Raw genomic sequence first — 24561 nt, 5'->3', positions numbered from 1 at the left:
GGTATATACCCAGTAATGGGATGGCTGGGTCAAATAGTATTTCTAGTTGTAGATCCCTGAGGAATCGTCACACTGACTTCCACAATGGTTGAACTAGTTTACAGTCCCACCAACAGTGTAAAAGTGTTCCTATTTCTGCACATCCTCTCCAGCACCTGTTGTTTATTTAGAGATGTAGCTTTTAATTTGGTCTCTCTTCTTCAACTGAATCACTGTGCTCAAGATAGAGCCCATTAAAGAAGAGGGCCAACAAAGTCTTTGCAATTTTTTGATTCTAATCATTTAAATATGCAAAAAAGAGAGCCAGTTGGAAGGGACAACGTTTAGACATTAAAAATCAAGGATTTCACTGAATCCCAGGTCCCCAAGAAGAGGAAAATGCAACGGGGACCATACTGTGCAACACTTCCACAGAGTACTTTGCTACAAAGGCATTTCCCTAATTGTTTAAACTGGGTCTTTTCCATCTAAACATGCAAAGAAATGAGTACCCCTCTGAAGCTAGAATAATTTATTATAACCACTGTTAGTCACCTTCAAAACCATAGCTCTTACCACTGACCCAGCAACCATTACACACAGGGTCAAATACTTTTACAGTACAAAGTAATGTAAAAGGCAAAGAGGTCAGGTAATACAAGGAGAAAATAGCAGAGTTTTAGACCTGAGAGAAATCCATTCACTTGCAACTCTTGGGGTTCCATGAGAAACAAAACTATGGTTGCTCCACTACAGGAGAGTCTGTGTCATCTTTTCTGTTTTCCTAAAGGGGTCCTAATACAGGAGTTATTGAGAAATTATTTTTAGGCAGCTAGAAAGGGTAAAAGAATTCTTGGTGGAATTTTCCTTTAATAAAAAGCAGCCCCAAACAATTTCTAACAGAAAACAGACAGAATGATCAGGCTGCAAGCATAGATAAGCACATGTAGATGCAGGCAGCTAAGAGCCAGGTACACCCAATATGGCCGTTTCTGCTCTTTTTTCCTTGTCACCACATGTGCAGGTGTCATGGTAACCACCAGGTAGAAGCCACATTTGCATAATAAAAGATTAGGGTGGGAGGGCCAGTCTTTTCTCGGGCTATGTAAATGGCACACCTGGTCAAAACAATCCCCTGGACCCTATGTAAATCAATCACTGCCTCCTCAAGTCTCTGTACAAAATCAATTGCATTCTCCCCAAATTGGAGACTCTCTCTTGGGTGACTGCTTTCTCAGTATGAGAAAGTTTTTTCTCTCTCTCTTCTTTTTTGTCTGTTAAAATTTTCATTCCTAAACCCACTACTCATGTGTTTCCATGTCCTGAATTCTTTCTCGGTGACAAAGAACCATGGATAGATTCCCAGACAACACAGCCATTTTATTTGGGAGTTCTCATCCGGGATTGTGATCAGAAGAGAAGATAGAAACATCAGAATGGTGAGTATGGAGCAAACCTCAAATCTTCCCTTTAATTTCAAGGTACTCTTCAAACGAATTTCCTTTCATTGACAACCGCACCATCACATGAGGCTGGGGGATGTCCTGGAGCAGCTGAGAATTTCTGGACAGGACACACCCTGATGTTATTCAAAGGCTTCTGGACTGAACACAGCCTCAGGCAGCCCATCCACATGTTGGTAATGGGTCTCCTAATTAGCTATCCTGTTGCAAATTTGTTCTTCCTTTCTATCCATGGTCTCTATGTCTCCCATTCTTTCTGTGTATGCAATATGTGGAAATTTTTACAGTTCAGGGAAACAGTTCTGTTAGGAAAGATCGGTAAATGCTATAATAACTAACCCAATAGGTCTCTCTCTCTCTCTCTCTCGGTCGCTCAGGAAGCCTCCATGTCAGCACATGGAGGGCTGAGCCCATCATGGCCACGGAGTTAGTTGGGATGAACCTCTCCAGCTCCGAACCCCTGCTCTGTCCCAGGCTCCCCATCCTGCGTCTCAACGAGCCATGGCCCGTGGGGTTCCTGGGTAACTCACCACAATGGGGAAGGTGTGGTGACCACAGGACAATCAGCTGGGCAGAGAAGAGAGGACATCAAAGATGGTCAGGAAGAACATGAGAAACTCTGAGCTCCACCTCAGCGCCAGACCCCAGGCAGCCATAGAGTGACTGAGAAATATCCCTTTGACTATGGGACTCACAGCCCCCACTGAGCAACCAACACAGGCCTCTACTCCCAAGAGGCATGAGAGATTCACCCTGCACACCTCCAGGAAGGACAGTTTCCTCTGGGACACCCAGGTCCTAAATGTCCATCCTTGGAATCTGCAGCCAAGCTAGACACGATTACAGAAAGGAAGGGTCCCTCTCACCAGGCAACACACAGCTTACCCACAGCACAATGGGGCGTCATTGTGACAGGGACCTGGTGGAGCTCCAGCCTCCTGCACTGAAGGGGAGAGCCAGATGGAGATGAAAGATGGCAAAGGGCGTGAATGTGCACCCCAATGCAGAGCCATGGGGACAGCAGGAGGCTGAGGCCCAGGACTGTGTTTGCCCAACCTGCAGGGTATGTGTGTGACTGTGTGGGTCTGTGTGTGTCTCTTCTGTGTGTGTGGTGTGTGTGTCTGCACAAAGTATGTGTTGAGGTTTGGTGAAAGAATCACTGCTGAAAAAGGCAGAGGCCTCTACAATTCCCAGGGACCTGAAACATGGACAAAAGGAAAAACAGAAGTAGGGACAAGGAGGCAGGACAGAGAGAGGAGGGAACAGAGAGGTGTCCTGGGCCTGACCCCGCCCATGAGCCTAAGAATTGCTCCTGCCCCAGGAAGAGGCTCAGCACAGAAGGAGGAAGGACAGCACAGCTGACAGCCGTGCTCAGGAAGCTTCTGCATCCTAGGCTCATCTCCACAGAGGAGAACACACAGGCAGCAGAGACAATGGGGCTCCTCTCAGCCCCTCCCTGCACACAGCGCATCACCTGGAAGGGGCTCCTGCTCACAGGTGAGGAGAGAACTTCCTGGGAGAGGACAGGAGGAGGAAGCAGAGTGACGGGATGGGGTCTCCTGGAGAGGATGGGGTTCTAAAAAATAAAAGAAGCCAGCACATTGAGAGGCTGAGGTGGGTGGATCACGAGATCAGGAGCTCGAGATCAGGAGTTCAAGGTCAGTCTGGCCAACAGAGTGAAGCCCTGTCTCTACTAAAAATACAAAAAATTAACCAGGTATGCTGGTGTGCTCCTGTAATCCTAGCTACTCGGGAGGCTGAGGCAGGAGAATCACGTGAACCCGGGAGGCAGAAGTTGCAGTGAGCCGAGATAGAGCCACCGCACGCCAGCCTGGGCGACAGTACGAGACTTTGTCACAAAAAAAAAAAAGAAAAAAAGAAGGAAAGAAGGCTCTGTTGGAGCCTGGATAGGGGAAAATACACCAGAGAGGGACAGGGGTCAAAACAGGAAAGCCACATTGAACCGGAATTGGTAAGAGGTAGGAAAATCTTAAGTGTTCTGTTTTCCTGATTAATCATAAGGGGCAACCACATTTTGAAAAATGATAATAATAACTATATCAGATGACACTTCAAATAAAAATATAAACAGGGCATGAAACACTGTCCTCAGCAAAAACCTCGACAATTGGGAGAAAACAAAAACACCCAGGGCGTGGAGGGCCCTGAGAACTCTCACATCTACAGGAGTCTGCAGCCTATTACAGGCACTGGGGTGCAACCAAGATCACAAAAGTCCCTGTCCTCACGGAGCTCACGCTGTCATGGGGAGGAAGACAGACATGGAAAGAGATCTAGAATGTGAGGTCAAGTGTTGACAAGAACCCTGGAGGGAGCAGAGCAGGGAAAGGTCAGAAAGGGAAGACCGAGGGTCTCTGAAGGTGGTGTCAGGAAAGAAGTCTAAGGATGCTCTGATGTGAGCAGGACCTGAGGGCACTGTGGAGGGGGCTGTGCGGACCCCCGGGGAAGAGGATTCCAAACAGAAAAATGCCAAGGTCAGAAGTGTTGAAGGAATGGGGGTCATGCTGCTGGCCTTGACCTAGTAGGACAGTAGGACACACACACATACACACACACAAACATACATGCCCCTTTTGTGTGTGTATGTGTTTCTGTGGGCGTGTATGTGTGTGTGTGTGTGTGTCTTCAAGGCTGTGGTTTGCAGAGAACTTCTCAGGACAAAGGGCCCCATCTTTTCACCCCAATACATAGGTCTCATTATTAATTGATGCTCTCTCCACCTCCTAGCATCACTTCTAAACTTCTGGAACCCGCCTACCACTGCCCAAGTCATGATTGAAGCCCAGCCACCCAAAGTTTCCGAGGGGAAGGATGTTCTTCTACTTGTCCACAATTTGCCCCATAATCTTGCCAGCTATAGCTGGCACAAAGGGCGAATGATGGACCTCCACAATTACATTACATCATATGTAGTAGCCAGACAAATAATTATATCTGGGCCTGCATACAGTGGACGAGAAAAACTATATTCCAATGCATCCCTGCTGATCCAGAATGTCACCAGGGAGGACGCAGGATCCTACACCTTACACATCAGACAACCAGGTGATGGGATTAGAGGAGCATCTGCACATTTCACCTACACCTTACACCGTGAGTGATTCCACATGATCCCTGGGTTCTGGGGGCAGGGGTCATTTCTACTTCACACACACAGGATTGTCAGGCATGGACTGTGCCTGTGTCCCTCTCTGCATTATGTCCCATGCTGGGGTTTGGGCATTTAATGCAGGACACACACAGAGGAGACAAATTTCAACAGATCAGAATTCCTTTCCCGCATCCAGACCCTGCAGACACTTGCTGCAGAGGAAGGACAGTCTGATGTGGGGACTCAGTAGCAGGAGATCAGTTTCAGCCAAGCTCCTCATGCCCTCTTCATAAATTTCACCCTGAGAAAGACCCTGGAGAACTGAGTATGGCTTGGCCTGAGGGGCACCTGAGATACTCTCAGAGAAGCTCAGCCCTAGAAACCTCAACCCCAAACCCCTGTCCCTAAATCCTTACTCCAGATAAAGCTGAGGAGCCTGTGCCAGGGCTGGGCTGTGGCTTCTTCGGCAGGGCTTACTGGGACCAAGGATTTACCAGCTGTCTGAGGACTGTGTCTCCTGGAGCTGCTCACCAGCCAGGGCTCAGCCCTCAGAGCCACATCTGGGCAAGGACAGAGCTTCCTTCACCTGAGACTCAGAGTGGAGAGGACAGAAAGACAAGCTTTGTGGACCATCAGCCAACTGCCTTGGGAGGCTTAGGACAGTCCATAGAGAGTCTAATGTCTCCAGAAGCAGAAACAGAAGAGAGAAAATGTACCTGGTAGCAGCTTGTCCACAGGGATCTGACCTAAAGGTGCTTTCTCATGGAAGGAAATTAATAATAAATGCTGTTTGTGTGAACACCTCCACTGTGCCAAGCATTAGGTCAGGTGACTGTGAATAATTTAAAATTTATTCACAGATAGCATGAAAAGCCACAGTCCATTTGCCATTTATCTTATTTGATTCAGAGAATACTGAGGCACAGGAAGGCACAGTCACTGAATCAGAGTCACACAAACACAAAGGGGAGATCAGGGTCACATGAGGTCTGTCTGCAGCCACAGGCCCATCCTCTCCTCCACCAGAAGTGAGGGCTTACTGGGTTCCAAGGACCCCATAGTCATTTATTGGCTCAAATCCTCTCTTCTTAGGCATCCAAACCTCAGAGGAGTGAGAGCAAATGGTCAGCTCATTAGTCTGTACCCCAGAACTAAATCACCTGCCTCAACCGTCAGAGTCAGTGCAAAAAAAAGTCCAGACCACTACCTCAAATCTTAACCCCCATCACTGAACCTGAAATCCTGTGTTTCCCAAAGTATCCATGTCATTGTCATGAGAGGATCAAGGAGAGGACCTTGTTTTCTTTCCTCACTCACAACCGGCAACAGCAGAGGGCCAGCGAGAGACACGCACTCAGGAGTTCTCACATAACAAATGAAGGAATCGAATGAAGAAATGAATGATCCAAAACCTCTTTAGAGACGGGATCTTGGATGCAGAATCCTAGGAGGTTCTAGCCACACCTGTCCCTTGTCCTTCAGAGGCTGACACCCATGTTTCATCCCCCCACTACCTCCTGCAGCTAAAGCCACCCCACCTCATGTAACTCTGAAGCTCTTTGGCCACCGGAGGGTTCTCAGGGCTCCTTGGTCCTGGACTGTGGAACTCGGGGCACCTGGTCCCTGGGGTCTCTGAAGTCAGTGTAGCCCTCACTGCTCACTGCCATGGTGTCTCTGCCTCTCTCTGCTTCTCTGTGTCCCTCATCTTCCTCCCACTTCATTCTGACTGGCAAGCCCTGACCTGCGCAGCTTCTTCCTCCACCCCTAGGCCTTCCCCAGACACTCCCTCTAACTAGGCAGGCTGTTCTGTTCCCTTCCCGCTAACACTGTGGCCTGGCCCACCTCCCAGGAAATAGGAAAGGTGCAGAAATCACTGGAGTTGCCACTCCCGCAAGGCTTCATCTCGAGCCAATGTCCCCAGGTCACTAAGAGAATGACCTTCCACTGTATTCCCATCCAAGGCTCTTTCCCTTTGTGAGGCTGACCTGTGGACAAGACCATGGGACAGAGATAGGCAGTTCCTCCATCCACTCTTATAATTGCCAGACAACTTCTTCTGGCCTCCTGCACACATACAAAAAAAGTTATTGAAATGGTGATTTGTAGTAAAGAAAGATTTTAACGACTCCAAGTCTGCCAAACTGGAGGACGGAGGTTTATTATTCCTCAAATCAGCCTCCCTGGTGGATCAGGGGTTAGAGATTTTCAAGGATAGTTTCAGGGGCACAGGACTAAAAAATGAGTACTGCTGATTGTTTGGTGATGGAATCATGCGGGCGGAGGGAAATGATCTGTTTGTGCTTGAATCTGCCTCTAGGTAGGGACCACATGACTGGCTGAGCCATTAGTCATAGGTATGGATGAGGTCAGCCGGTTGCCAGAATGCAAAAGAATGAGAAACATCTCAAAAGACCAATCTCACGTTCTACAATAGTGATGTTATCTACAGGAGCAATTAGTTACAAATTTTGTAAACTCTGGCCAAATGACATATGAGCAGTCAGGGATTATAGAAATTGTGCCTACATTTTAGCAGAATTCAGTTCCCTCCTATCATCTTAATCTCATGGTCTTTCACTAGTTTTACAAAGGCAGTCCCTGGGCAAAGTAAGGGTGTTAGTTTTATGGAGGAACTATTATCATTCTTGCTTCAAAGTTAAACCATAAACTAAATTCCTCCCAAGGTTAGCCTGGCCTATGCCCAGGAATGAGTGAGGACAGCCAGCCTGAGACTAGATGCCAGATGGAGTCAGCCATGCTAGTTTGCTGTCACTGTTGTAATCTTTGCACGACTCACCAGGGTGTCAGAGGCTGTACAGGCTTGCAGTCCCCAAAGCCCATGGGCTCATTTCACCCGCTTCACTCATGACTCCATCCTCAACCTGCTATGGAGCTCACATTCTCTGGTCACTTCCTAGAGACTTCTGGCTTCCTGTCAGGCACAAAACAAGCTTGAAATTTGTCTCTCAGTTCTAACACTAAGTAAAAACCTGAACAAACTCAGAAGTCAACAACTCGCTAAAATCCCACAGAGATGGCTGGGCACAGTGGCTCACACCTATAATCCCAGCACTTTGGGAGGCCGAGGCATGCACAACATCAGTAGATAGAGACCATTCTGGCTAATATGGTGAAACCACGTCTCTACTAAAAATACAGAAAATTAGCCAGGCGTGGTGGCGGGCGCCTGTAGTCCCAGCTACTTGGGAGGCTGAGGCAGGAGAATGGCGTGAACCCTGATGTTGGAGCTTGCAGTGAGCTGAGATCATGCCACTGCACTCCAGCCTGGGCGACAGGGTGAGACTCTGTCTCAGAAAGAAAATTGCTGTTAGAGAAATGAAGAATGCTTTTGATGCTTACTGGTAGACTGCACACAGCTGAGGAAAGAATCCCTAGCTTGAGGATGTGTCAGTAGAAACTTCCAAACCTGAAACAGGAAAGTTCAAAAAGAGTGGGGAGAAAAAAGTGGAACAACATATTCAACTTCATATTTAATATTTTGTTTTGACAATAGCAATTTTTAAATTTTGTAGTTGTAGGACAACTACAAAGGCTGCAACATACACGTAATGGGAATACTGGTGGTTTAGGGGACCAGTTGGAGGTGGCCAGGTGGGTGCTATCTGATGGTTTTACTGCCTGTGCCACATACAACTGTTTCCTCATGATGATGCCGTTCTCATACGGTGGAGTTCTTCGTGTGGGGAGACACACGAGCCATTGGCATCTCACTTAGACTCTTCCTAATTCACACAAACTTAAACCCTAGTGGTGTTTCCTGAGCTTAAGAGAAAATGAAGAAAGCATTTCACATACCAGTTTTGGGGTCCTCCCCATTTTTCCTAACTCTGCACAGAAATTAGAAGCAGGGAGTTCTTTCTATATTTACTAACGTAACACACATCTCTTCTTTTAATTTGGCATCATTCCTCCCTTTATGTAATTGATGCACTGACCATTTCTGTCCGTTTAAAGGGACTCTCTCTACTGAAGGAGTTGCGAATTTCAAATCAACTTTGGCATGCTTCTTTGAGCATTATGTGATCCTGCTGGAATTCATGGCACACCTAAACCTTATTTCGGTCTCAAGCCAAATACTACTACCAGCAATTGATCTTAGATGTTTGGACCATCAGTAAAAATTTCGACTTAAGAAAACATTTTAATGTTTCCTCCAAATTTTTTTGTTGTTGTTGTTACTAGAGTCAGAACATAACATGAGGTCTAAACTCCTGACAATTTTTTATGGGAAAATTCCAGTATTACAAATTGAGCATCCCAAATCCAGAAATCCAAAATCTGAAATGCTCCAAAACTCAACACTTCTGACCACCGATGTGATGCTTAAAAGAAGTGCTCACTGGCGCATTTTGGATTATAAATTTTTCAGATTGGGGATGCTAAACCTGTATATATACCGCAAATATTCCAAAATAAAAAAAATAGCAATCCAAAACACTTGGTTTTAAGCTCTCTGCATAAGGAGCAGTTTATCTGTATGAACTATAGGCATGAGGACATCTCTAGAACATCCTCGTCCTGCGTAACTGAAACCGCACACGCAGGGAACAACGCTCTATTCCCCTGATCCCAACTCCTGGAAACTACTATTCTACCCTCTGATTCACTCTGGAATCAACTGATATGAGGTGCATAGAGTAGTCAAACTCAGAATCAGAGAGTAGAATGTCTAATGAGAGAAGGTATCTGCAAGACTTCTTCCCAAAATTGGTCTAATATTCACCAAACACATATGGTCCATGAGGGCCAGACTTCCATCATCAGTTCATGTTCACCCTTTCCACCAGACAGTTATGCATTTGTAAACATCCACATGTGTTTCTAGAAAGATCCACATGGTCCTCACCTGACCTCTACAGGGGGAAGGGAGCATCATGGACCCAGAACAGGGAACATGGTCTTGGTCCAAAGCTATCAGCTCTTGCCTGTCCCCTTCACTCTTTGTAGGTCATTCCTTCGACTCTTCTCTATCTTTAGAGGTCACTGGCTCAAGTTAGTCACTATGAGACACCTGGGAAAACTCCCACACCTTGTGGCTCCACTGCCTGATGACTGAACTGACTTCCAGGCCTGACTCTGGTCTCTCCCCTGTGTTATTTCTGCTGAAGTACCCAGCCCCAGGCCAGGCTTTCCAGTACCCAAATCGTTTAAGGACAATGGGAAGTTCCATCATCCATCTCTAGGATGTCCTTGGAAAGGGAAGCTGCAGATAAAACATAGCTTGGGGGACAAAGTAAGACTGAAACTAAGAAGATTCCAGCACTGCATGCTCCAAGTGAGGACCACAAAGAGGGCCAGGCAGGCAGTTGGAGATGGAGGGACTCACAGAGGCACCAGGGGCTGTGCCTGCTGGTCCTGTGTCTTTCCATGACCCAATGCTGCTGCTCAATTCACACTTAAGAAAGTTTGTGCTTCTCCCACATAAAGCAGGCAGCCACACAATCTCTGAGCCCTCAGATTGCCATGCATCTCTTTTGTAACACACACACCTGCCATGGGCTTTTAAGGAGTTGGGTGGGCTGAGAGGTGGGAAATGCCAACTCTGATTGAAAAATTCCTTTAGAGGAATCAAAGGTGCCACACAAGGCAATCTTCTCTCTGTTCTCCACACAGTGGACACTCCCAAGCCCTCCATCTCCAGCAGCAACTTAAACCCCAGGGAGGACATGGAGATGGTGATCTTAACCTGTGATCCTGAGACTCCAGATGCAAGCTACCTGTGGTGGATGAATGGTCAGAGCCTCCCTGTGACGCACAGGTTGCAGCTGTCTGAAACCAACAGGACCCTCTTTCTATTTGGTGTCACAAAGGATATTACAGGACCCTATGAATGTGAAATACGAAACCCAGTGAGTGCCAGCCGCAGTGACCCAGTCACTCTGAATCTCCTCGGTGAGTATCTTCTGTTCCTCTAGGAGCCAGGCTGCCATCCCAAATACACATGGTCAGAGTCCAGGCCTCTCAGTCCCTCTCAGGTCCAAGTACAGAGACCTTTACCCCTGGACATCAAAGCTGGCCATGACTTTCTGCCCCAGGCAAACCAGAGTAGGCCTAGGCTTGATCAACAATTGGAGAAAAGAGGCTGCTCCTGTCATGGAGACTCAGGCTCCACAGCTTGTGATGGGAGAAACAGGTGAATGTCTCAGGCTCCAGATCAGTGAACACAGCGGGGATTTGGCTGGGACTTCAGTGTTGTGACTTGGCTCATAGGGCCACTGTGGCCCTTCCACAGACCAGGAGTTTCCCTTCCCTCTGACAATATCACCTGTGACTTTATTCTCCTTGCTCCAGATGGCCTGGATGCCCCCACCGTTGCTTCCTCACACACCTATTACCATACAGGAGAAGTCCCCAAGCTCTCCTGCCTCACAGACCCTCACCCGCTCGTAGAGCATTCTTGGCTGATTGATGGGAAGTTCCAGCAATCAGCACAAGTGTTCTTTATCCCCCAAATAACTAAAACATATAGAGAGGTCTATGTCTCTTTCATCAATAACTCAGCCACTGGAGGAACAAATCTCATAATCAAGAGGATCATAGTCATTGGTAAGTGGATCCCTGGAGCACTGGCAATATGTTTTCCAGTGCAGTCTATCTAGCTATCAGGGAAGAGCCACCTGCCCTCTGCAAAGGGAGAGGGAAAATCAAAAACCCAGGACAGGGAATATGTTTCTGCTACAAAACCACCAGCTTTTGCCTGTCCCCTTCACTCTTTCTAGATCATTCTTTAGACTATACACTAACAATGAACAATCTCAAAGGAAATTAAGAAAAGAATTTCAATTGACATTAACATCAAAAGGAATAAAATATTTTGGAATAAGTTTAACCAAAAAGGTCAAATGATTATTCCCTGAAAACTACAAAACATTGCTGAAAGAAATTAAAGATGATATCAATACATGGAAAGACATTTAATTTTCATGGATTGGAAGAATCAACATTGTTAGAAAGACAATACTACCCAATATGAGTTGCGGATTCAATGCAACCCCTACCAGAATCCCAGTAATATTTTTTGCAGAACTAGAAAACTCTGTCTGAAATCTGACATGACAGGCTCTTACTAATGACTGCCACAACAGAAACACTGAGAAAAAGATGCAGCCATGGAAAGGTGGAAAGTTCTGATGACACAGAAAATAACAATCAGCCTTTCTCACATCCCAAAGCCTTCAAAAACATACGAGTGCAGCATGGCCAGTATGGAACATTTTAGATTTTGAATGTTTCAGATTTGGGATGCTAAACCAGTAAGTATATGAAAAATATTTCAGAATCAAAAAACGTCAGAAATCCAAAACACTATTTGTCCTAAGTCTTATGCAGAAGAAATACTCAATCTGTGTGAACTATAGGCATCAAGCTGTACAGCAGATCTCTAGAACCTCCCCACCTTGCATACCTGAAACTGCACAGCCATGAACAACGTCTGATTCTCCCCATTCCCAGCTCCTGGCAACCAGCAGTCTCTTCTCATATTCACTCTGGAATCCACTTACATGAGGTCCCTAGAGTAGTCGAACCCATGGAATCAGAGAGTAGAATGTCCAGTGAAAGAAAGTATTTGCAAGACTTCTCTCCAAGTTTGTCTCATATCCATCAAACACACATGGCCCATGAGGATCAGATTTCCAGCAGTTCATTCCCACCCTTTCCACTAGTCAGACCTGCATTTGCAAATGTCCACATGTATTTCTGGAAAGATCCACATGGTCCTCACTTGCCCTCTGCAGAAGGAGAGGAAACTTAAAGAACCCAGGACAGGGAGCATGGTTCTGCTCCAAAGCCACCAGCTCTTGCCTGTCCCCTTCACTCTTTCTAGATCATTCCTTGCACTCTGTTCTATCTTTAGAAGGCACTGGTTCAAGTAAGTCATCATGAAACACCTGCAAAAAACTGCCCCACCTTGTGCCTCCACTGCCTGATGACAGAACTGACCTCCAGGCTTGACTCTGTTCTCCCCTGTGTTATTTCTGCTGAAACATCCAGTCCCAGGCCTGGCTGCTCAGTATCTTCAGGGTTTCAGGACAATGGGAAGTCCCATTATAACTCATCTCTAGAATGTCCTTGGAAATGGAAGCTGCAGAGAAATCACATCTAGGGGGGAAAAGTAGGATGGAATTTGGAAGGGGCCCAGCAGTTGCACATTCCTGGTAAGGATCCCAAGGAGAGCCAGCCAGTCAACTGATTAGGGAGTTACTGGGAGGGGTACCAGGGGCTGTGACTCCCACTGACGTGTCTGTCCATGAACCAACACTGCTTCTCAATTGACACTTGAGAAAGTCTGTGCTTCCCTAAGACATAGCAGGCGGCCTCACAGTCTTTGAGCCCTTAGATCATCATGCATCTGTCTTGTGACACATGCAACAGCTATTGGCTTTCAAGGACTTCGGTGGGCTGAGAGGTGGGAGATGTCAACTCTGATTGAAGGATGCCTGTGGAGGAATCAAAGGTGCCACAAAGGACAATCTTCTCTCTGTTATCCACACAGCGAAGCTGCCCAAGCCCTACATCACCATTAACAACTTAAACCCCAGGGAGAATAAGGATGTCTTATCCTTCACCTGCGAACCTAAGAGTAAGAACTACACCTACAGGTGGTGGATAAATGGTTGGAGACTCCCAGTCAGTCCCAGGGTAAAGCGACCCATTGAAAACAGGATCCTCATTCTACCCAGTGTCATAAGAAATGAAACAGGACCCTATGAATGTGAAATACGGGACCGATATGGTGGCATCCGCAGTAACCCAGTCACCCTGAATGTCCTCTGTGAGTATCTTTTGTTCCTCTGTGGGCCAGGACACAAGCTTAAATCCAAATGACCAGAGGCCAGGCCTCTCAGTTTCCTCCGTTCCAAGTATAGACACCTTTACTTCTGGACATCTGAGCTGGCCATGACTCCCTGCCCTGGGTTGGCACAGCCTTAACCAAGAATATAAGGGGAGGGGACGCGCTTGTCATGGGAGACTTGTGGCCCACAGCTTGTGATGGGAGAAACAGGTGAAGACCTCAGGCTTCGGCTCAGTGAACATAGAGGGGGTTTGGCTGGGACTTGAGGGTGTGTCTTGGCTCAGAGGGTCACTGTGTCCCTTTAAGAGACCAGGAGCATCCCCTTCCCGTGGATGACATCACCTGTGGCTTTATTCTTTTTGCTCCAGATGGTCCAGACCTCCCCAGCATTTACCCTTCATTCGCCTATTACCGTTCAGGAGAAAACCTCTACTTGTCCTGCTTCGCGGACTCTAACCCACCGGCAGAATATTCTTGGACAATTAATGGGAAGTTTCACCTATCAGGACAAAATCTCTCTATCCCCCAAATTACTACAAAGCATAGCGGGCTCTATGCTTGCTCTGTTCGTAACTCAGCCACTGGCAAGGAAAGCTCCAAATCCATAACAGTCAAAGTCATTGGTAAGTGGATCCCAACATCCTTGGCAATAGGGTTTTAGGTGGAGTCTATCTGGTTTTCAGAGAAGAGTCAGGAAAACATTCTTATTCCCAGCCTGTGTCCCATGGGCACAAGCAAATCCCAAATTCTCCTCCTGAACCCTCCCAATTTGTCTCTACAGACTCTCTTCTCCTTGTTTTTCTCTTTTCTCATGGCTAACTTTGTGTCTGGCCTGAGAAAGGTAGGGAGGGGGCTTTATCAGCCCTGAGCCCTATGTAGTAGATTCTCGCTGTCACCAACACATCCCCTTCTGCCACGTCTTTGTTTGCTTGTACCTATTAAATGAGCTACAAAGAACATCTGATGCTTTGAAACAAGCTCACACTTTTCCTCCAAATGAGAGGAGGAAGCCCCTTGGGTGAGGGAGGAGCAGCTCAGACTCTGCTTCCTGCTCTGCTCCGGGCTCCTCTGGTGACTGGCCATGCCTGACTCCACCTTGGGTGGGACCAGCATGTGTGGAGAAAGAGCCCTGGTGGTCTCTGCTGAATTTGGCTAAATCGAGCTGCCAGTTGAAGACAAGCCTCCCCCGGGCCAGGCTGCAGGAAATGAGAAGAGAGGGAGCCTCAGGGCAGACTCCGGAGCTGCATCCTGGCTCTGAAGTCACCGGCTGTATGAGGCTGTGGGCACAGCACGTGGGACTCACTACAGAGGACAGTGACTGACACAGAGCTGGAGAAATAGGGAGATTCACCCCTGGGGCTCTGCATGGCAGGAAAGGGGCAGTGCCAAAAACTGTGTAATTATAGAGAGGGTAAGACTACCAGACACTTTATATATATCTCATATAAGACACCATTAACTATTTCTAAGTGTGCAATTTGGTGTTGTGTAACCATCACACTATCCATTTCCAGAACTTTTTCCTCTTACCATATTAAACCTCTGTACTCAATAAACAGTAACTCTCACCCTTCTTCCCCTAACCCTTAGCACCCACCATTCTACTTTCTGTCTCTACATAACTGGCTATTCTAACTACCTTTTATAAATGGAATTATATAATAATTATCCGTTTGTGTGTGGCTTATTTCAGTTAGCATAATATCTTCAAGGTTCATCCATTTTGCACGATGTATTGGAATTTTATTCCTTGTTAAGGTTGAATAACATTTCAATGTATAGATACACCTCATTTGCCTACCCACTTCTCTTTCAATGGACTTTTCAGTTGTTTCCATTTTATGGCTATTGTGAGTAATGCTTCTCTGAACATCAGTGTACAAATATTTGTTCAAATTTCTTTCAGTTCTATGGGGAGTATGTCCAGAAGTGGAATCGCTGGATCAAATGGCAATTTGTTGTTTAATTTTTTGAGAAAGAGCCACAGCACTTTTTACAGTGGCTATAACATTTCCCATTCCCATCAGCAATGCACTAGAGCTCCAATTTTTCCATCTACTTGAAAACACCTGTTGATTTTGTTGCTGCCATTGTTGTTGTTTATCAAAGCCATCCTAAAGTGTGTGAGCTGGTGTAACATTGTGGTTTTGATTTGCATATCTCTAAGTATTCGTGACGCTGAGGAACTTTGCGTGGCTTATTGGATATTTGTATATCTTCCTTGGAGAAAACTCTATTTTAATCCTTTGTTCATTTTGTAATTGGGTTTTTGGATGTTTGCTGTTGTTGACTTGTAGCTTTTCATGTATTCTGGAAGTTAATTTCTTATCACACATATAATTTGTAAATATTTGTATCATTTCATGGGTTGCCTTTTTAATTTCTTGATAATGTTCTTTGATACGTAAAACATTTTGATTTTTATGAAGTCCATTTTATCCATTTTATTTCTTGCCTATGCTTTTGATGTTACAACCAAGAAATCATTCTGAAATCCAGTATCATGAAGCTTTTCTTCTAAGAGTTGTATAGTTTTTGCTCTTACATTTAGATCTTTGATCTATTGTGGGTTAATTTTTGTACATGATGTTAGGTAAAGATTCCACTCTTCTTGCCCTTGGATATCCAGCTTTCCCAATATCATTTGGTGAGAACACTGTCCCTTCCCCACTGAACGATCTTGGCACACTCGATGAAAATCATTTGGCCATATATGCAAGCATTTCTTCCTGGGCTATTATATTTCACTAATTTCTATGTCCTCCTTTATGCCAGTACCACACTGTATTGATTACTGGGGCTTTGTAGTAAATGCTGAAATCAGGAAGTGTGAGTCCTCCATCTTCATTCTTCCTCTTCAAAGCTGTGTGTCTATTTAGAGTCATGAGATTCAATATAAATTTTAGGACAGATTTTTCTTTTTCTGCAAAAATGTCACGGAGATTCTGATAGGAATTGTATTGAATCTGCAGCTCACTTTGGGTGGCACTGTCCTCCTAACAATATTGAGTCTTCCAATTCACGAAAACAAAATATATCTTTCAATTTATTGATGTCATAGTTCATTTCTTTCAGCAGTATTTTGTAGATTTCAGGTAAATTATTTCACCTGTTTGCTTAAACTTACTCCTAAATATTTTATTCTTTTTGATGTTAATATAAATTGAAATCTTTTTTTCTTAATTTCCGTTCAGATTTTTCATGGTTAGTGTGTTGAAATAGAACTGATGTTTGAATGTTGATTTTGTATTGTGCAACGTTGCTGAATTTATTTCTTAATTCTAATAGGTTTGTTCCATCTTTAGGATTTTCTACATATAAGTTCAAGTTATCAGTAAACAGAAATAATTTTATTCCTTCCTTCCAATTTGAATGTCTTTTTTTAAACTCTTGCCTAATTTTTCTGACTAGACCTTTCAGTACTATGTTGAATAAAATAGTCAAAAGCAGGCATCCTTGTCTTCTTCCTGCTCATACAGGGAAAGCTTTCAGTCTTTCTCCATGGAGTATGATGTTAGCATTGTATTTTTCACAATTGAATTTATGTTGAGGTGGTTTCCTTCCAACTTAGAATGTTTTTATTATGAAAAAATATTGAATTTCATCAAATGCTTTTATTGATTCAATCTTATTACTGATTATAGTTCTATTCATATTTTTGTGTGTTTCTTGGAGTTTGTCTACTTCATCTAGGTTATCCAATTTATTGGCATACAATTATTTATAGTACTTTTGTAATCATTATTTTATTAGAATTGGTAGTAATCTCTTCATGCTTCATTTCTCTTTTTTTTTGAAGAGGGAGAGACAGACTCTCACTCTGCCGGCCAGCCCAGGATGGAATTCAGTGGTGTGATTATGGCTCACTGCAGCCTCAACCTCCTGGGCTCAAGCAATTCTCCTTCTTCAGCCTCCCAAGATGCTAGGATTACAGGTCCATGCCACCATGCCAAGCTAATTCGTTGTTTTTTTTTTTTTTTTTTTTTTGTAGAGACAGGGTCCCCTCAGGTTACCTATGCTGGTCCAAACACCTGGTCTCAAGAAATCCTTCGGTTGTGACCTCCCAAAGTGCTAGGACTAAAACGTGACCCACCATGCTCGGAGTCCACTTTCATTTCTGATTTTAGTAATTTTAAACTTTTCCCTTTTTTTCTTAGTCAATCTAGTTAATGGTTGTCAATTTTGTTGATTTTATTTTGAAGAATCAACTTTTGGTTTCATTAATTTTGTTTCTTTCCATTCTCCATTTTATTTATATCTACTCTAATCCTTATTATTTCCCTCATTCACTGTGCTTGGGTTTAGTTTATTCTTCTTTCATATCCTGAAGTATTAACGTAGTTGTTCACCTGAGATCTTTCTTCTTTCTTAATGTGAGAGTTTACAGTTATACATTTCTTGCACAAGACTCAACTTCTCTGAACGTCTGATTCCTCACCTGAAAATTGCAATGAGAGTGCTTTCTTCATACCATTCTTTAAAGGTTTAATGCAGTCAATGAAACAAGATGCCACACACAGAGGACCAATGTCAGCTGCTATATTACTACCATCATCATTAGCCTTGAGGTCAAATAGTCCTAGAATCAAATCTCAGATCCACCTGTCATTAGCCATATGACACCAGGAAAGTTTTTACACCGCTTTAAGCTTCTGTCTTTTCATCGGCAAAATGGAAATAATGTCTACCTCCCAGGGTTATTGTGTGGATTAAATGAGATACAGGTAAAGTATTTAGCACAGGGCCTGGCACATAGGAAGTGCCCCTCAACAGTACCTACCTTTTTCCATATGTATATGGAAAAATAGGTAACACATAAAACACGAGGACATGGTTACTGACTGCTTGTGGGAGAGAAAGAAAAAAGCTGAGTGCAAAGAATCAAGCCTGGTATGTTAGTTCTTACCAACTGAGATGCATCCAAGATGGGATTAGACATATAAGATAATTGATCAGGGAAGACACCTGTGAGGGAATGTGGGACACGCATGAAGGTAGCATGGGAGAACCCACAGACCACTATACAGAGCTAATTCCTGTGAAAAAGAAAGAGAAAGAAGTTTTAGGTACCAATGCAGTTCTAAGAGTTTTTGCAAGGCTGATGGGGAGTCCTCCAACCAGTCACCCATTAGAGTTAAAGAGAGCCTCAGAGAACTAGGCTTGCTTTCACACCCTTGCTGGGAGCCTGTGGGAAAGAAGCTTTCTGTGCAAAGGAGGTGGTGAATTTGAAATGCACTGATGTGGGCCTTGTGTCAATCAGTTCCCTGCCATGGAGACCAGGCAGGGTCTCATTCATGGCTGCCACAACAGAGACACTGAGAAAAAGATGCAACCACGAAAAGGTGCAAAGGTGGCAAGTTCTAATGACATAGAAAATAGCAATCAGCCTTTCTCACATCCGAAAACCTTCCAAAATATCTGAGTGCAGTAGAGAATTGACAGAGGACTGATCACCAACCTAGAAACATGGTGGGAGGGAAAAAAAACTGCAAGAATATCATCATCTCCCATCAATTTTCCAACAGAAACAACGTAGTCCTTGAAGAAACAATTCTAGAGTACCTCATGTTACATGCTTGTTCCTGAGGATCCCCCACGTAAAACAACATCACCTTCATTCCTTCTTTTCTTTTCTTTCCGTGACAGCTCCTTCAGGAACAGGACGTCTTCCTGGCCTTAATCCATTAGAGCAGCCATGATGTCATTTCTGTATTTCAGGAAGACTGGCAGGTATGATGGCCTTTTCTCTTATCCTGGTTCCTGCAGGGCTGACTGCCATGCTTGGGAGAGGGAAAAGTCTTATTTGCCTGTATCTGGGACTGGATCTCCTCCTTCCTCCTCTAAAATCCTGTTTCTCAGCCCTAATTCCTGCAGTTCCCTTTCTCCCTGGCCTTTATGCTCCCTGTACCCCACTGTCTTTTAGACATAATTATCTCCAGCCTCTGCTCATTTGTTTCTCAGATTCAAATGAGAAACACAATTTCACATGGTGAAACCCTCTTCATTATTTTTAACATGTCTCAATAGTGTAATTCTCTCCATTCCCATAAAGCTCAACCACTTCTCAAAGTATTGCTTGACTTCTTGTCTCCAGACTTTGAAACATTCCTTGCACATGACTGCCTCATTACCTTTCTAAAATCTAGTTAATTCACTTAATCAAGAATCTCCAGGGGTCTGCTCTAGCCTGTTTGATAAGTTCACATTTCTTCTATTTACTAAGCCTTCTCACTTCCTTTACCTCTACTTCCTAGTATAATTCCTCCATCCTAATTAGAACTGTCTTCCTACACATCCCTGCCCCTTCACCCATATAGACATAAAATTCTTAGTTCCAATGTTATATCTAAAAACAGAGTGAAATCCCCTCCACCATCTGCACTGCAGACTTAACCACACCCTTCGTCAGAAGCAACATCTGACCTCAAGGAGAACAAAGACTTTAGGATTAATATGTGAACCTGAGACTCAGAACACAACCTATGTGTGGTTGAGATTTTTTTCTGATGACAAGTTCATGTGTTCAAAAAAGATACAGAAATGGAGAAGGCAAGGTCCCTACCCCAGGAGACATAAAGCCTAAGACAGGAAATGAGAGCTGAAAATATTCATGATACCAAAATAGAAAAAATTGAATGCCACAAGAAATCAGAGAAATCTGATGGGAAATAGAGCTACACATTGGAATCACTGGAAAACATTTTTAAAAGTGATGCTCAAGCCCCACCCATTAGTTCCAGTTTAAAGGTCTGGAGAGGGACCCAGGCATTGGTAATTTTTAAGTCTTCCCTGACACTACTAACACGTAACAAGGATGGAGAACTCTTGTTGTAATAGGTAGAACTTAAAACTAAATCAATGATTTTCAGCTGGAAGTACTGGAATTACCTAAGGACCTTTTTCAACATACATAAGATTATACTTTTTTGGCCCTATTTATGAATGGGCTACACCAAGAACTCAGTAATCCAGTTTGGAAACAGAAGCTGAATGGAAAAACCACCTTATTTGATATGTTAAATTATATAGAAAGCATTTTCAAATAAGTGATAAGTGATGCTAAACCTTCTCTAAATAATATTTATGGGAATGTTAATAATATGAGTATTCTAGGCTGGGCACGATGGCTCAGGCCTGTAATCCCAGCAGTTTGGGGGGTCGAGGTGGGCAGATCATTAGGTCAGGAGATCAAGGTCATCCTGGCTAACACGGTGAAACCCCATCTCTCCTAAAAGGCAAAAACAAAATTAGCTAGGCTTGGTGCCAGGCACCTGTAGTCCCAGCTACTCAGGAGGCTGAGGCAGGAGAATGGCATGAACCTGGGAGAGGGAGCTTGCAGTGAACTGAGTTTGCACCACTGCACTCCAGCCTGGGTGACAGAGTGAGACTCCGTCTCAAAAAAAGTTTTTTTTAATGAGTATTCTAAAAATTATATGAAATTCTGGAAATCAAGTATGTTATCATAGTGTCATATGCCAGAGAAATAACTAGATTTCTATGTGAGCTGTGTCTTTACCACACTAAACTCTCATTAGATTTTTACCCATAGTCATTTTAAATCTTTGTCATTCCCAGACAGTTGCTTTGATTCTTCCTCAAGTATTTACAATCAGCTACAGTCCAAAATTGCTTTTTCTTCAAGGGGATTTATGGAAAAGACTCTGACAAGGACTCTGGAATACAAGTTTCGGACAACTTCAAGATCACACCACTGGACTAAGAACTTTCAAAATTTTAATGAACAGACTGATACCTTCATGAAATTCAAAACAAAGAAGAAAAAACTCAATGTTATTGGACTAAATAATCAAAAGGATAATGTCCTCATAATTTTCTATTTGAAAATGTGCTGATTCTTTGAATGTTTTATTCTCCAGATTTATGAACTTTTTTCTTTGGGCAATTGGTAAAGTATACTTTTGTAAACAAAAATGGAAACATTTGCTTTTGCTCTCTGAGTGCCCCAGGATTGGGAAACTATTCATCAGTATTCATATGTTTATGGTAATAAACTTATTTGCACAAGTTCAGTAAGAATCTGCTCTCTTTATAACAGGACACATTTGAAAACATTGGTTATATTACCAAGGCTTTGACTGGGATGTTATATTTGAGAATATACATAGAATAAACCCATAGGGAATGCAGGCAAAATCTGAAGTTGGCCTTGGTTTGGATTCCTAGTCTCAAGAGGTTTTTGGAAGTTTAATCTGAGATTCTTATTAAAAACTTCTAGCAAAGCGAAGTTTAAAAAGAGCCTCTATGGTCCTTTGCTACTCTTGCCGCACTTAGGTAAAAAATCTGGGCAAGTTCGGTGAGACTCAACCTATTTTGCAAACAAATTCATCCTACTGGAATTGTCTTTTAAAAATAGAGACTCCTATAGAGAGAAAAACTATGTTGAAAAGAAAAACTGTAGTACACCTGTTACTAGATTGAACCACTGTTCATTATCTTTGAGTATTTATAATCCACTGGTAGACTGGACTGGACCCTGAATTCTTTTAGTTCTTCCAATTCAATTTTCTCCAATGAAATCATTAAGAACAAGAGCGGCTCTGTTGCTGAAGCCATATAAGCCACAGGGGGACAACTCTATGTAAATTTCATGGGAAAACGCTTGTGTCTGAGGTGTGGGCCACTAAGAGCTCACCAATGTTCAACACCGTAACTTAGAGACAGTCAAACTGCAAACCACGACAGCAAGTTGATGACTTTACACTGTGGACAGCTTTTCTCAAGATGTCAGAACAAAACTATCAATCTTGATGAGACTCTTAACTCTCTTAATTTGCCCTTGCTTATGCCTGTCTCCTTTGCTTCCAAGAATAATGCTGTAATTAAAATTTCACAAGAAGTAGCTCCTGAGGCTAAGTTAACAGTGTCAGATATATCATGTCACCACAATTTTTTTTAAGATGGAGTTTCGCTCTTGTTGCCCATGCTGGAGTGCAATGGCACAATCATGGCTAACTGCAATCTCCGCCATCCTTCCATGTCTCACTTTTCTGTCTGCACAAACCACAGAGAAACACACTAGCTCTGCTATGAAGTGGCTGGATGACCCTGGGCCATTCATTTGACCTCCCTCAGGCTCTTTCCTCATCTGCAGTGTAAGGCTGACTCTTACTGCATCAGAAAATGACAGTGGAAGAGTAAATTAACATGTGTAAGACATTAGTCACAGAGCCTGGTACCTGATGAGCCCTTGGTAAACATTCCTTTCAGTCCTTTCCTTTCCCCTTCCCATTTTTCTTGCCCTCACCCATCTTCTCCTTCAACTCCTTTCAATTCACTAACTTACTCAGTCTAACCTGCCAATTAAAGAAGCCACACTACCCATTCTCTCATGGCTCTGCTGGAACGTTCTTGTGATGTTGTCTGCTATCCACTCAAGGGAATGAGTATTATTTATATGGAGAGGTCTGTTTGCAACAAGAAATTCTCTTTATGTTCACACAAAATTTATACACAATTTCTCTTAACTTACACGTACCAGTCTCAATTCTACCCTGTCATTTCATACATGTACTTCATTATTTTATTCTTCAGTCTTTCTCCTTACACCTTAAAAATTAGGATAGTACAAAAACAAAAATAATGGCCTGGGCCAGAAGAGGGGATTCCTTTAGCAAGATGAATGCTTTCCTTTTTCAAGATGAATGAGTGCTATGTGCAAGGCAGCCCTGAAGCCCATTTCTAAGTTTGGCTTACATCAAAGCCATTTGACTCTAGGACACATTCTTAGATTCCCAGGAGATGATTGCCACAGAAGCCACACCCACTCTGAGTATTCCTACTGTTGGGTAAAGGAATGTTTCCAGAATGTTGTGCATTCTGTTTATTCCTCCTAAATTCTTCCACTCCTGGAAGTTAAGCTTCCCCACTAATCAGCTTCATCTCCAGCTGGCCTGCCTGGACCCTGACCGGAGATTCCTCCCCACTCTGGATGGCCAGGGTGGCACCTTTGTCTATTCCCATAATTATAACCGCTCACACTGATGCAACACTATGAACCAGGCACTATCCTAAGAGCTTTCCAGGTATCTAGACTCCTCACCAAAAAATGCTGAGTGTTATCATCCCCAATTTTACAGATTAAAAAAAAAAACTGAGGCAGAGAAGGATGTGCCCACTGTTACCTAACTCCATAATTCAACCTCATCCTCCACTTCATCTGGTAAGAGGACACTCTAAGATGTACAAGGTCTCCTGAATGACATCCACCTTCAAAAATGACTTTTTCCCCGTCTACTTTCAGGATTTGACAAACAGCCAGCATTTTGTTTTCTGTCTCACCCTTCACTTATGCACCTGTTCCCTAAAACTACACTCAAAATTACACAGCCCTGCATAAAAGTTAGCTTTTAGAAACCTCAATCTCTTTTCGAAAAAAGAAAGGCCAGGTTCCAGGTCTCACAAAAAGTCATGTTTTACTCTATTGTCAACTATTTGCATGGCCATTCTCTGGCCATAAATGAGTGCACTAGAAACAGAAAGTGTAATGAGAAGAAAGTAGGAGGAGGGTGAGTTTCTAGATACATACACAGGGAAAAGATTCCAAATCCAGAAAAATTCATAAAATGCACCCAGGGTGTGTGGCTTTGAGCAATGACAGCCCCATCTGCCACTTTCCATGGCTGTTGGCCTCTTACTTCCTTCTCAACCTGCCCCTCCTGGTCTTGCTTTCTTAGACCAATACAAACAACCTGGGAGCTGGGGTCAGATCAGAGCACACAGCACTGCGTGGCAGGGATGGGAAAGACAGAAAAGGAACACGAGTGTTTGACTCATGATGAGCTGACTCACCTGGGTACACATCACCTAGGCAGGCAATAGATTACTGAAAGGCTTTGCAGGATTCATGGTGGTTATCCAGAATGACTGAGTGAGGCAAGGGTCTTGACCAATTGAGTTTCATTGAGCCAGTGCTTGGTGGTGCACCCTGGGAAAACATGAGTTGCAAAAACCTCTGTGGCTTGTGTTTTCTCTGAAGAGGTTTCAGGAGGCTTGGTATTTATAAATTTGATTAAAGGGGAGAAGGCAGGTCGGAAAAGATGGAGTGGGCAGAAAAACAATTGATCTAATCTTGCCTTTCTTCTGTGCCTCAGAAAATAAATATTATCAGAATGAGAGTTAAAATACTTCAGTTTTAGGAGCTAGATTTTGATTGCTCACTTAAAGTTACAATT

The 24561-nt window shown here is 43.7% G+C and overlaps 1 protein-coding gene across 4 annotated transcripts in view; it reads left to right on the top strand.

Moving 5' to 3' along the window:
• The first annotated feature begins 2726 nt into the window (after positions 1 to 2726).
• LOC100598551 (putative pregnancy-specific beta-1-glycoprotein 7) overlaps positions 2727 to 24561 on the top strand; it is a 61584-nt gene continuing 39749 nt past the window's right edge. The window contains exons 1-6 of one of the 4 annotated variants that reach the window (XM_030797164.1): positions 2876 to 2939; positions 4191 to 4556; positions 10189 to 10467; positions 13070 to 13348; positions 13738 to 13992; positions 19016 to 19350. In XM_030797164.1, coding sequence (XP_030653024.1) covers positions 2876 to 2939; positions 4191 to 4556; positions 10189 to 10467; positions 13070 to 13348; positions 13738 to 13992; positions 19016 to 19068 — 1296 coding nt within the window. In that variant the 3' untranslated portion in view covers positions 19069 to 19350. Of the gene's footprint in view, positions 2940 to 4190; positions 4557 to 10188; positions 10468 to 13069; positions 13349 to 13737; positions 13993 to 17360; positions 17429 to 19015; positions 19351 to 24561 lie in introns of those variants that run through there. The other 3 variants (XM_030797162.1, XM_030797160.1, XM_030797161.1) reach the window with 3 other exon arrangements.

The sequence above is a fragment of the Nomascus leucogenys genome, chromosome 17 (assembly GCF_006542625.1).
Source record: "Nomascus leucogenys isolate Asia chromosome 17, Asia_NLE_v1, whole genome shotgun sequence".
Lineage (NCBI taxonomy): Eukaryota > Metazoa > Chordata > Mammalia > Primates > Hylobatidae > Nomascus > Nomascus leucogenys.
Note: the sequence above shows the minus strand (reverse complement) of the source record. Positions and strands in the feature narration are given on the sequence as shown.